The sequence below is a fragment of the Fusarium redolens genome, assembly GCF_020744475.1.
Source record: "Fusarium redolens strain MPI-CAGE-AT-0023 chromosome Unknown BKA55scaffold_1, whole genome shotgun sequence".
In the NCBI taxonomy this organism is placed as follows: Eukaryota; Fungi; Ascomycota; class Sordariomycetes; order Hypocreales; family Nectriaceae; genus Fusarium; species Fusarium redolens.
Window position 1 is genome coordinate 2,475,423 of NW_025763664.1, and position 13,248 is coordinate 2,488,670.

The 13,248-nt window shown below is 47.2% G+C and overlaps 4 protein-coding genes across 4 annotated transcripts; 1 reads left to right on the forward strand and 3 right to left on the reverse strand.

Annotated features, from left to right (window-relative positions):
* Positions 1-1,892: 1,892 nt before the first annotated feature.
* Positions 1,893-4,979, forward strand: BKA55DRAFT_588385 (lethal giant larvae like, C-terminal-domain-containing protein; the record flags this gene model as incomplete). The annotated part of the gene is made up of 3 exons (XM_046194778.1): positions 1,893-2,011; positions 2,092-4,196; positions 4,249-4,979. 3 exons carry the CDS (start codon positions 1,893-1,895, stop codon positions 4,977-4,979), a joined length of 2,955 nt encoding a protein of 984 aa, XP_046056529.1.
* Positions 4,980-5,277: 298 nt separating this feature from the next.
* Positions 5,278-5,835, reverse strand: BKA55DRAFT_682842 (uncharacterized protein; the record flags this gene model as incomplete). Its single annotated transcript, XM_046198413.1, has 1 exon — positions 5,278-5,835. One exon carries the CDS (start codon positions 5,833-5,835, stop codon positions 5,278-5,280), a length of 558 nt encoding a protein of 185 aa, XP_046056530.1.
* A 586-nt stretch (positions 5,836-6,421) lies between these two features.
* Positions 6,422-8,655, reverse strand: BKA55DRAFT_22236 (major facilitator superfamily domain-containing protein). The gene is made up of 4 exons (XM_046185241.1): positions 8,338-8,655; positions 7,904-8,280; positions 7,306-7,849; positions 6,422-7,257 (listed from the first exon to the last, which is right to left on the reverse strand). Exons 1-4 carry the CDS (start codon positions 8,613-8,615, stop codon positions 6,879-6,881), a joined length of 1,578 nt encoding a protein of 525 aa, XP_046056531.1. The 5' UTR covers positions 8,616-8,655; the 3' UTR covers positions 6,422-6,878.
* Positions 8,656-9,857: 1,202 nt separating this feature from the next.
* On the reverse strand, positions 9,858-10,376 carry BKA55DRAFT_532398 (uncharacterized protein; the record flags this gene model as incomplete). Its single annotated transcript, XM_046189332.1, has 2 exons — positions 9,858-10,254; positions 10,354-10,376. The coding sequence occupies 2 exons, from the start codon at positions 10,374-10,376 to the stop codon at positions 9,858-9,860; spliced, it is 420 nt and encodes a 139-aa protein (XP_046056532.1).
* Between the last annotated feature and the right edge of the window lie 2,872 nt (positions 10,377-13,248).

Consider the following 13,248-nt stretch of genomic DNA (forward strand, 5'->3'; position numbering starts at 1 on the left):
GCTTATGATAAACGAGAGATCCTGTAGGGCAAAAGGCCAACATGAGGCTTTTGAGAGGCCCACGTCAGAGGGGGGTCAGAAGTTGGGAGGGGCGGGCTAGCTGCAAGTGATGCCCAACACAATACGACACGTCGACCGTGAGAGCCAATTGCAGCGAAACGCTGCAAACCCAACCGTCACTTGCGGCCAATAACAAAAGGTAAGCCTCGCTTCTTCTGGAATTCGACACAGGAGCCCGCTTGCATCGACACCGAGTTTCAGCTTAGGCAGGATTGGTCTCATGAGTACGATTCACTGGGCATCGATAGTGACAAGTGTGGGTTGGGAGATGGCCCTATATGCATCTATCGTAGCCTGGCATAATCATCATCATCATCACCATTATCATAATAGAACAGGTCCACGTGGACTTGTTTTGTTATTCGGTAACGTTGGGTGCCAGTTCCCCAAGTACAACGGTCATTACTACCACGCAGCTCTCCATGGATACGATATGATGAGACCCTTGATATCAGGCATTGCAAAACCACGAGACAATTACATAGTATGCCCTGACCATGCATTACAGGCTAAAGTGATGTGTTATCCGTCGATCATCTCGGAACGATCCTTAGTGACGTATGTTTCGGCATATGATGCTCGGCAATTATGACAACGCTACGTTGACTTGAAGATGAAACCCTTGGAATAACAAGCAGTTGACAACGATAGTCTACAGGCACAACACAGAAGTCATCGTCTAGAGATATACACGACCAAGTCGGTAACTTCTCTTGTACCAATCACGTACTCTAAAAGACCTCGAGATGGACAAATTTCAAACAAGATTCATGCAATATAACTTGTCTAGATGATGAAACAAAGTGTTGATATCAGCAATGCCTTTCATAGATCTAGTCAATTCTGAGTACCTTAGATAGAAAGAGTATAAATCTAAGATACTTGACCTGAAGACTGAACCTTGACTTAATAATTCACATCAAATTGTATTCGAGACATTGTAATCTACCTGTTCACGCTATTCAAGTTGACCATCAGTATGGAAGCGTGGAAGCCGTTAGCGTCAGGCTAACGAGCTATAGCAGGATATTATCTCGGTTCGGAAGTATGCAAGCAAGGGACGTCCCGATGTCGAAATTGTCCCAGGCCCAGTTTGCTTGTCCATGCCCAGTTAAGGACCCAGTCCAGGTCTGTTGTCAACATTTCATTCGTAGCTGGAGCTTTTGGGCTCTTCACTGTTGATTCTTCCCACGATCCTATTTCCGTTTATGCGTCCCCCTTGGTGATTTGGAAGTTAAATTACCACGATCTTGACCACGCGGAAAGGTTCGACTGGTTCTACCATGATCAGATGCTTTGGGGCAGTGCAGGCTTGGCCGTGGGTCAAGCTAGTAGGCCAACGTCGTATGCACGCTGTCTTCTTGAATTGCGAGTGGACTTCGTTGAGATAAATTGGAATTTTAAGGGGGAAACAATAGTGAGTTACCTAACATAAGATACGTTCTGCAGTTCTTTGGAATAGAGAGAATAACAATGTGGTAGTACAAAGACCACCTGGGAGTTGAACCCACAGTATTAAAAAACGGCCTAGATACTCCGCACAGTGATAGCACGGGATGACGTTGCCGTTACCAAGGGTCTTGGGCGTCTTGGGGTCTTGGATTGTCCCTGGAGAGAGCACTGGGCGCACTACGTAAGGTACCGGCTTTGGCGGGCAGGCGCCTCAGTTAAACAAACCCCACCGGAACGTCTCTCTTTTCCATCTTCCATCCCTCTCCTCTGATTCTTTTCAAGGCGAGAGCTTTGCAAAGCTCTAGAACATTTCACCACCGGAACATTGACAATCGCTAGTTATCGCTGTCGTCATAGACTTCGGCGACGTCAACTACAACATGGCGGCTTTCCTGCGCGGCAAGCAGACGGGCATGCAGAATGACCTATCAGCGAGCATCAGACCTGAACTCTTCATGCCCGACGATCAGGCTCGCTATGGCATCAACTCTCAAATTAGGTATCGCTCCATCTCGCCCAACATGTATCATGTATGCATGCCCCAAAATGATCCAGCTGACCCTCCATTCTTTGTCGCAGCTGCTACGCTTACGACCCAGTCCAATCCCTCCTAGCCATCGGAACCGGTGAAAGTAAGTTTGGTCCCGGTAGAGTCTACATCTTCGGACAGCGACGTGTACACAAGATCCTCGAGCCTCCCCGACGCACATCCTTCCAGATCGTACAATTCTCGGCCAACCGCCTTGTTACCGTCGACGCGAAGAACGAGTTGGGAATATGGGACCTCGACACCGGCGAGCGCATCGCCGCTCTGGTCGTCGCTGGCCAGGTCGTTTCTTTGGTGACGGATCCTATGCTTGATTGGGCTTTTATCGGACTGTACAATGGAGACATCATGGCATTTGACCTGGATAGAGGCAGCTTGGCCCGTTCCTTCAGACTTCCCAACTTTTGGAAAGAAAAGAACCCTGGTGCCACCACTCCAAACCTCATAACCATGTCTCTTCATCCCCGAGACGTCGGCAAGCTACTCTTAGGATACACCCATGGCGCTGTTGTCTACTCGTTCAAACAAGCCAAACCTGTCAACTACTATGAGTATGTTGTTCCAGCAGGCGCTCCGGGAGGCAACGGTGCAGCTGTTGAGACGGTTCGAAGGCCTCGACTTACACATGCACTCTGGCACCCCTCCGGTACATTCATCCTGACAGCTCATGATGATGGAAGCTTGGTGTTTTGGGATCCGAAAGCCGAGAAGATTGTGATGGCGAGAACCCTGACTGACTTCAACATCGACCAACCCTCGCCCGAGACTCCTACACCTGCTTTACCTGAGCCCATCACTAAGATTGCCTGGTGCTGTAAAGAGAATTGTGACGATAGTGGCCTTCTAATTGCAGGCGGACAACGCCCTGATGCATCGCCGAAGGGCTTGACATTCATTGACCTAGGCCAGACGCCGGTTTATGCGACCTCGACCTGGCAAATATTGGCTAACTACTGCAGGGGGAAGCGAAAGAATGCCCTTCCTCTTCCTTCTGGTGCACAAGCGATCAACTTCCTCCTCATTCCACGATTTTCTCCTCATTTTGCTGGCGCGCAAGACCCGATTGCCGTCATGGTTCTCCTCTCCTCTGGTGAGCTCATCACGCTAAGTTTCCCCTCTGGCTATCCAATCAGTCCTACCAACCAGCTTCATCCCTCCGTTTCTTTTGTCCATCCATTTGTGACAAAAGTCAATGTGTCACCTCTCGAACGTCCCCGATGGCTCTCCATGTTCGAGAAGCGCAACCAGGGCGAGCCGCTGCTTAAAGGAGGAGCCGAAGCGTCGCGACCTCGGAAAAGATTTGAAGAGAGAACCATAATCCAAGCCGCTCATGCCGATAGCACAATTAGGATCTGGGACTCGGGCCATGCTGATGAAATTGAGAATGGAACCCAGCTTCAAGTCGACGTTGCGCGAGCACTGGACCGATACGAAGATGTAGACATTACCTGTATGAACATGGCGACTAGCACCGGAGAATTCGCCGTAGGAACACGCACGGGAGAGGCCATCATTTATCGATGGGGTCAGAACCGCTTTTTCGGCAAAGACAAAGCTCTCCAGCTTGACCCCAATCCCAAGGGCCTCACGGACATTAGCTCGAGAGCAGAGCCGGGTCTGAAAGAGGGCCTGCAACCTCTCGTTCTCTACGAGATGATGATGGGCCCTATCACAGCTATACAGGTGTCCAATGTTGGATTCGTAGCCGTAGGCTCAGAACTGGGGTTCCTCACGTTGATTGATCTTCGCGGACCTACTATCTTCTTCCAGGCACCCATGACGGATTTCGCCAAGCCAGACAAGCGAACTTCATTCTTGAAGAGTCACAGTTCTTCGCCGGGCCCTCAGAAAGAATGGCCTGTTGTAATTGAGTTTGGTGTCATGACCTTGGACGAGGACAAATATTCGAGCATTTGCTGCTTTGTGGGAACAAACCTAGGCAAAGTCATCACCTTTAAACTTCTGCCTGGCCAAGACGGCACATACTCTGCGTCGCTCGCAGGCGTTGTATCGTTCGATGGGAAGATCATTTCACTCAACCCCATCGAAGCTGATACCGGCAAGCCTGCCCATGCTACTGGGCCGATCGTGGCAGGCCTTAGGGAAGGACGTCAGGTCAATGGCGTACTAGTTGCCGGTAAGTGGCGCATAGCTTTGACTCAAATTAACACAACTAACAAGCACGATAGTCACGCAAACAGAAATTCGCATCTTCAAGCCGGCTAACTCCAAAGGCGCGTCAAAAGAGTTTGATAGCATGCTTTGTGATTCTGCATGTGTAGCAGAGCTCGAGTTACAGGGATTTGCCGTTGTTGGTGTCTTTGGCGACCGAACTGCTCGTGCATTCTCAATTCCTGGTCTCAGAGACATTGGAAAGGCCGACCTTCCCATGATAGATGTGACGAGGAGTACAAACTCAGTTGTTACTCAGACTGGTGACATCTTTGCTTGGACGGGTCCAAGTGAGCTTGCTGTGATCCACGTCTGGGGAACAGGCAAAGGACCTCAGCAATCGCCAGACACGTTGATAAACCCCAAGCTTGAGTGTCCACCTCGGCCGACTATTTCAAACATGCAGTGGATCTCGGGCAGCCAATACATCTCTCCTACCGATCTTGATCTGCTGGTAGGTGGTCCAGATAGGCCTCCCAGCAAGCGAATGATGGACGCAGCGGCAGCCGAACAACGGGCTGCTCGGGCTGGAGAGCCCGCCGCCGCATCGGGATCGGGCAGCCAAGAAGGATGGGGAGACTACCTGACGAGACAATTGAACGAAAGGACCGAGAAGCTGAACATGATGGGTGATAACATGGAGAACCTGCAGAACAACAGCGCTGGATGGGCAGATGATGTAAACAAGTTCCTCAACAAGCAAAAGAGGAACGTCGTGATGGGTGGTCTTAAGAGCAAGTTCTTTTAATTCGGAATCAAAGATATCCTAGAGTTATGATGGTGGACAGGAAACGAGGTCAGTTACTTTTACAAGGAGGTACCAAGGGAGAGTCCTGATTAATCTACGAGTGCCGATGAGCATTTGCTCCAATATATCGACCAAGAGTCACGTTTTAAGCCATATGAGTTCTAACTAGGGAGTGAAAGAAGTGTAGGGTTTTTAATTTTATTGAGTAACTACAACTACAAATATCCCCTCACAACCAAAATCCTGCAACCGCTTGTAGGCGCATCTTGAAACGCAGTATTCTTACTCACCACTTCATTCAAAAAGATAGGGAGGAAGCTGGAATCTGGGGTGGCTTGTCGGCCACGCGATTGGAGGCATCTTGTTCAGCACGGATTTCCGCCATCATCCGCTCTGTTCTGGCAGTGAAGGACTGGTCATCGGAGCCACAGTAACCATCACTTGGCGGTGCACTCTCGGAGAAGCCTTCGTATTCGCTTGTAGCTGTGGAACTTACCGGTGAGACTGACTCTACATGCCTGAGAGGTGAATTGCCAGGCTTCTGCCAATTTGTTGGTGGCACTATCTGAACATGCTTTGTTAACTCTTTGGTAGGTGAACTGGGATACTGGCTTGGACGAGTTGAGTTGTGGTGGTTATTAGCGAGTTCGACATAACTCCTTCGCCACTGCTCCACGGCAGTAGACAGACGAAGATTCTCTTTCTCATAATTCTCGACCTTAAGCTGCGATGCCAGAGCCTGTGCCTGCGCAGTATGGACTATAGCTTGATACTTGGAAGCCTTCTGTCGCACAAACTGGAGCTCCTTGAGCTTTTTCTTCTGCCGGCTGGCTATTAAAGACAGCATAACGGACATTGCCGTTACCATAGTCAAGGCAATAGCCAAAATGATTGCAGCTATATAAGTACCTTTCGGATCACCGTAAACAAGGTCAGACAAGCAAGATTTGAGCTGTCTATGCTCAACGATCGGAATAGAAGGCATCTCCAAGGTTTAACTTGCAAGATGCTGTGTACCGCAAGGTGTCAGTAATCTGTTCTGGGGAGGGTACTTATCTTAGACACTGAGAGAGCCTGCAATTGGTATCGTTTTGATGTTGCTGGAGATAGTATGCTGGCCCTTGGAAGTTGTGTTGGTAAAAAGACGAGATATTCGAGGAGGCTGTCTCGATTATAATATAGTAGGGAAAAAGGCCATATTAATATTCAAGACTGAACATTGATATAAATCAGAGGCAAAAGAATGTAAGAACTATTGGCTTGCGAGATCGAACAATGGCTTTGTTCGTCAAGGCCAGGTTGAAGGCCCAAGGGCTGTGAACATGGTCATATGATGTGCTCCAGACCAATGACAAGCTACAAATATAGCTTAAAGTCGCTCATTGGAAGTTTGTCAGTATTATTAAACATAAGAATTGTTGACAGGACAACCGGATGCATCAGCATCAAGGCCTTGAGCTTCTTTGAATTTTGTGAACTGCACATCCATCAATATTGACAAATAATAGAACAAAGTTGAACAATGCCTACAGAATAACATTTTGAGACAAATCGACTTTGGCTGTATTAGGAGATGATTAGGCGTCCTCAGGAGCAAAACTTTTGACATTAAATCGGGGTGCCAAAATAAACTGCTCTAAAGGCCTACTAAGATATCTTAAGCATAATTAAGTCTTTTTGTCACCTAAGACAGAGATATCAAGTTTTCTTGCCTCCCCTAGTGCGTCTGTCGTAATAGCGATACAGTTGTGCCTGAGCAAAAGTGTTTTAGCTTGGCGCACACAACCCATATGAAGTATAGAGAGATATCGTAAAATATACAACTATGAAGCTAGTACAGGTGAATAGTAGTTATATTCGTTTGAAGAGACTCGGTAGCTTGAAATGGCAGCACATCTCCTAGTACACGTATTCAAAATTCGGGTTTTCCTTATCCGTCATATCCATGAACGCAGTAGTGTTGGCAGTAAAATCATGGCCCGCTGCTCGTAAAGCCTCACGATGCTGCTCTTTCCGTTTATTTTCCCACTTGAAGGCATATCTGAAGACGAAAAACAGTGCGAACTCGATGCAGTTGGCGACAAGAAGGGATCCGATACCGAGGTGGTAAGAGGGTGCTTGTTCGGGGCGGTAGAAAAAGGGGCTGGCAATGTTGCCAACACAGGCACCAAACCAAATCATACCAGAAACAATCATCTTTTTCGACTGGCCTCCAGTGTTTGAAGTGATTAGAGAAAGGCAGATAACAAATGACGCCTGATAAGACCCAGTGAGGTAACTTCACCAAGTTAGAGGATAGCGAGATGAGAAAGACGGAAACACTTACAAGCAGATCAAGCGACCAACGTAAGCATCTTCTGGCGCTAGAAGAAAGCCGAGCGCTCCGGCTATCGTTGGAATCATGAAAATAGCGCTGACCAGAGTTCGGCTATTGGGGGGCATATACTTATTTGCCAGAGCACCAAGTCCGATCCAGATGACCACGAGGACGCCCTGAGGAATACCCAGGAGAGCCGTATGAAGCGTATCGAACCCTAGTCCCTGGATGACCAGCGTTGAAAAGTTTGAAATTCCACCGTTGGGGACATTAGAAACGAAGCCAAGCAAGGTGAATAGCCATGTCTTGTAGTCGAGGTAGGCTTCTTTGATTTGACCCCAGTTTATTTTTCGCTGTTCGATACCAGTTTGGTTGCGTCGCATTCGAGCGATCATGACGAGCTTCTCATCGTGGGAGAAACCTCGAATGGTACGAGGAGAATTGGGCAGTAGCAGGACGAGAGCGATGGCCCAAGCAGAACAAAAAGCACCGACTACAAGGAACTCATAACGCCATGACTGAAGTGCTCCTTTGATGTTGCCAATGGCATAACCTGTCAAGGAGATGTTAGATATAGCTTAGGGGAAAAGTAGGTCAAAAAACTAACCTATCAAACCTCCGCCAGCAACGCCTATACCATTGAAAGCATACCAAGCTGATATACGACTCGGTTGCTCTTCACGCGTGAAGTACATGGAAGTAATGAGCATGAAAGCCGGGTCCGCGATGGCTTCGAATGCACCAGAAAGGATTCTAAGAGCGAGAAGGCCGGCAAAGTTCTTTGCAGCGGCCTGCGTCATGAGTAGAGCACCCCACATGAAAATGTTGAAGGCCAAGTAGTAACCAGGAGGGCTGCGTTGCATGAGGAGGTTCGAGGGAATGGCCCAGATCAGCCAACCAAAGTAGAAGCTGCTTGAGAGCCAAGAGTACTCGTCACCTCTAAGGCTGAGGTCATCTTTGAGGCCAAAGATGGCAGCATAGGAACTAGGCATGGCTAGTTAGGTATCTCAGTCCTTCGAGTTCTGTGTAAGTTAAACATACAGTGTTGTTTTGTCAACATAGTAGAAAAAGTAGCAAACCCCCAGAACAGGGATAATCAGTCGGTCTAGTTTCCTTCTGACTTTCTTCTCCAATATCGGGTCGATTGAATCGTCGGTTGGATATTGTGCGAGAGCTTCGGCATAGATCCCGTCCCCTTGTGGTTTGTCGACATTACCAACTTGGACACTGTCAATTCTGCTGATTCTATCGTCTGGCTGTCCCATCTCTTGACTCTGAGCCTGTTCAAGCTCATTCTTGGTGACGTTGACATCGGCCATCTTGATCACGGGGAGTGTTTGACTTAAACGAACTGCAGAAGGGGGGGGAGGCGATATCGGCTTTTATAGCCCGAACTTGTCGGCCGATAAAGATTTGAGCCGTTGCTTTTATGGGGCGCCCTGCAGTAGATCAATGGGGCGAAACACCTTCAATTCACATTGAAGATCGGTTCAAGAAGAGAGCATCGATTAGCTCACGTACTGGGTGAGACCTAGTATATGTATGCGTAGCGATCTTGACGGGGGTATCAGACATGGTAATAGTTGTCGATCTTGTTCTAAGCCGATATTCCTGCCATGCAACGTGATATGGTGATAATCACCAATATGACGGCGTGGGAATAAGACCAGCCACGCACTCAATTTCCGTTTTTTCGGCAGTTAATCAGACTCCCGATGCTTTTAGTTCAGCGAATGTTTCTAACGTTTCCAGGTTTGAGTCAGTTCCTTTCCAATCATGACGGTTCCGATTGATGGATGGACTAAATTCAAGATTCCTCCAATGAAATATGCCTCTGAGAATAGCATTAAATCCACAATCTGGGGGATTGTCGGTAGATGAGGAGAAACTGTGGAGAAGTTTGGGGTAAGTTCAACACCAGGATGACGAACCATGCAATTCGTGATGTGACTGGGGATAGCATGGGATTGGGGGTTGACCAGGGGTTGGGGGAGGGTCTGTTTCGGCGTTAGTAGCTCTGAGTTTATTATCATAAGGTTCAAGCATGAGCTCAGGGTTAGATTGTAAACATATTATACGATAAATATTTACTTTCGCATATGTACGTAACTTCAATTCAAATGCAGAATACATGGAGAATCGGGTCTTGCTTATTCATAAGTGAATCGGACACTTTTCGCTTGCCAACAGCGAGTGGGTGACAAGGGGAACATGGTCGAGACATCTCAATAGAGTACCGGCATTCGCGTGATAGAGACTATCTTGTCAAATATAATAAAATTATTCAAGGATTGGTATGACAGTATAGCCTCTGAAAGACAAGTACAGTATCAAGGGAATTGTAGGAAAAGATTGAATGAAGTAAAATCAAGAGAGATGACGAAAGAAAGGGCCCTTGCTGGACTATTGGAACAATTTGAGACAAGCGTTCCTGGTATGAACGCCAAAATACCATCCATCGTACAAATGTATGACCAATGCTTTGGATAACTTTTGTAGATCGCTGAAAATGGCCTGCTGCCATCAAGAGGATGCCGTTTATCATGTTGATGTGATGACAGCTATTGCAGTGACGATCTATGAGTCCAGGGCTCTTCGAACTGCGCTCCTATGCCGCGCGTATCAAGCTGAGCGTCCACGGCGTGAGCTTGCGGTGGCTGACATTGATGAATCTGGGCTGCAGGTCCAACAAGAACGTATGTTTGAAATAAGAGAATGAGGACACGGCGACGAATATATGCAACGCATGAAGTGATACGACGAAGCCACAGTGCTTCGATGTGCCGAAAAGTAAGGTTGGAGGAAGGATCAATCGGCGTGATCGACCATGTTGAAAAAGGGTCGTCCCTGGATGGTTGTTCGAGAAAGGCATGTAACTGGACCGAAGGTTGTCTCTCTTGGGCCCAGATAAAATCACGTTGCGATCGGACCGAGTAGTGTTCGTCGCAGCTAATGCATCTATACAAATTTTTGATCAGTGGAGGAACTTAATTCCAACATCATAGCCTGTGAAGGACTAAAGATTCGTCAATAGAGAGTATAGGAGCAAGAACTTACTCTGATAGTACGGTATCTTCCATCATGAGACGCATTCACAGCTTCATGCTTAAGTCAAAGAATCGAAAGATACTGTGTCGTAAAGCTCGGGAAACTGGCGTGCTGACGGCTCGCCTGTGATCGTTGTTGAATCTTGTTTAAGTAGAGACAGCAACAAGATGCAGGGAAAAGTCCATCCATTTTATACAACGGTAAGGGGATGACGGGATTTCCTCTACATCCCGGCATCATATTCTCCATCTCGTTAATAGGGGCGGGACGGGGCGAGGCGAGTCGGTTGGCACTCGCGTGCACATATCGGCAAGGGGGAAAACATGGTGCTGCTGAAGATGGGTAAACTGGCTGCAGTAGTCTAATAGACTAATGTGCACCTAAGTAGACTCAAACATAGTGGTATCGTCTTGGATGATCAAGGGAGATTCGCGTGTCTCGGAGGTAAAGGTACGGGAGATGAAGATGACGAGGGATGGAGTCGACAAAGAATGGAAGAAGAAAACAAGTGAGACAAGAGAAAAGATGGCGGAGGGAACAGATAATGACTGAAATTTGAGTTTTACGGCTGACTTGAGTAAGCAAGGCATTTCAGAGCCAAAGGGGAAAGAGAGTGCCTCGAGTGAGTGACGCCTTTCTTGGCTGATCGGATCGGTTGGAAAGGGTTCGCCCTCTCAGACTCACCGCTACGGCGAGGCTGCTTCAAGGGAATCAATCAATGGGAATTCATTGGTGAACAGCCAATGTTAAATTCTGCACGGCGACCAAAACTGATGAGAGAGGAAAGGTCAAGGCTTCACATACAAGATGATGGTGTTGGACCAAGCTTCCGTGCCATGAATCCACATACATCTGTAAAAATAGGGGGGTGCTTTAGGCAGAACAGGATCATTCACACCCACTGAGAAACAAAATCACAACCAACAGTATAGAACTGAATCACCTGCAAACCTCCTGGAGGCCTGCAGAAATCTTCAGCAAACCATCCTACTTAACTTGAGTGTTCCTTTGGCAATAGGTATGAGTTTATCTTTCAGAATTTCAGAATTCATGATTCCAGAGGAACCCTTCTCCAGAGATCGCCAACCTCAAGCTCACAATATGTGACCTCACAATCATATCATCAACCTTTTATATATTCACATCCCGCATCCGTCCTTATTAACCGGGTCGACGGGAGTTTAAGTTGAGACCAAGTTTCAGCTCACCCCATCCCTTTCCGTTTTCAACTGAAACACAATAGAGGACATCATTTTGGGCCCCAAAGAAGTGTCCACATCCGGCCATCTTAACACAAACCCCCGGAGAACCTTGGCGTCGGGCCATTGAAGCTCTAAGCGATGGACGGTTTAAGTCGTCATTCGGATTCGGGGAGACTGAATGGAAATGCCGGATCCACCGAGTATTAGCGTCATTCTCTCACCGGTCAGTATCATATCTTCATTGACGCCTTGCGGATATTCTGCTACGCAGTAGCGTATCGGTGAGATGCCGTAATGTAAGTTCGGCGTTTACAGGTGTCAAAGTTGGGTCAAGGATGGGTCAAGCAGGCAAAGCCTCGCCCATTATGAGACCCAACCCCTCAACCTATGGCCAACAGCGACCATTTCCTTGATTTAGATTAATACAATGCTCTCAAGGCTGACCGAATGCTGAAACTTCTCTTTTTATAGTTTGTTTTATTCTTAGTGCTATTTTGCCTAAAGCATCGCAACGATGATTCCCATGACGAGTTTTCTACATGTCCTCGGTTAGCCATAATATCCTTTGTTGGTTAGCTTATGTTCCCTGTGCTAGTATGTGACAAGTATTTAGGTGACATTGTAATTCTCCCTACCTTTGTTGAAATCAAATGGCCTGAGCCTTGCATAACGCCTTGTGTAACTTGAGGTCTGTTCACCGAATTACAACAAGGGAGGCGGTATCACAAAGCAAGGATGGCTCCTGTCAACTACCAATAGCCATTAATCTCACCTCAGGGCGTGGGTTCTGATTAGATCCATGTTGGTGCCGCTGCATACTATGTAGCTTGAGAGCCTAACTCTTGGCAAAACTGAAATTATACAAACAGGCACAGCAGCCTCGGAACAGGGAGAAGGAAAGAATTACTTCTCTCTGTCATTGGTCTGAGACAGAGATAACACCGATGGCACTAGCTTTTTAGATGATGAGTGCGTCGGTGGTCTTCTCTCTTGTGACAATTGGGGGTCGGGACTCGGCTGCATAGCCCTAGCTTTGAATGATATACATCATCTTGCTATGTTCTCCATGCCTGACAAAGCTGTTTACTTTTGGGCCGGACTAAGATTCGGTTCGAGTTTTAGCTGTCTTCATCTCCTAAAGTACTGTGACACTTACGAGTTATAAACATACCGCTACCTTATATCACCAGGGGACAACGAATCATTTTATTTAACATGCGCCAACGGGTTAGATTATAGTTCCATCAACCGTTTGACTGACGCTTCTAACTTCAAAAGACTTGTCTGTATAAATTTCACATCCAATGTGTGGCTGGTGATTTCCAATGTATCAAGTCGATGTACAAGGTCACTACAGCGTTCTTTGTTATAAAAACGAGTTCGTTTTCAAACCCCTCATTCAAAAGAGATCAGTGCACAATCTATCCAATCGAACTCTTTGATCAGTTGCTCATGCCTGCAATTTGGAAGACCTTGCTTATAACCCTGCTGCCTACTTTCATAAAGGGATATTGAATATGCTGATAGTCTTGCCTCGGGGTGTCAGAAGACTTTAAGACTTTAAGGTCAGGGTGCGAAATTAAGCTTCTACCAGTCAAAGAGCCTACGAAGTTCGTCTCAAATTATCCCAGCCCATTCTACATCTATCGAAATAATTTTGTTACTCAGGATCGAATCTTGAATTTTCTGCCATTTCCCAGTC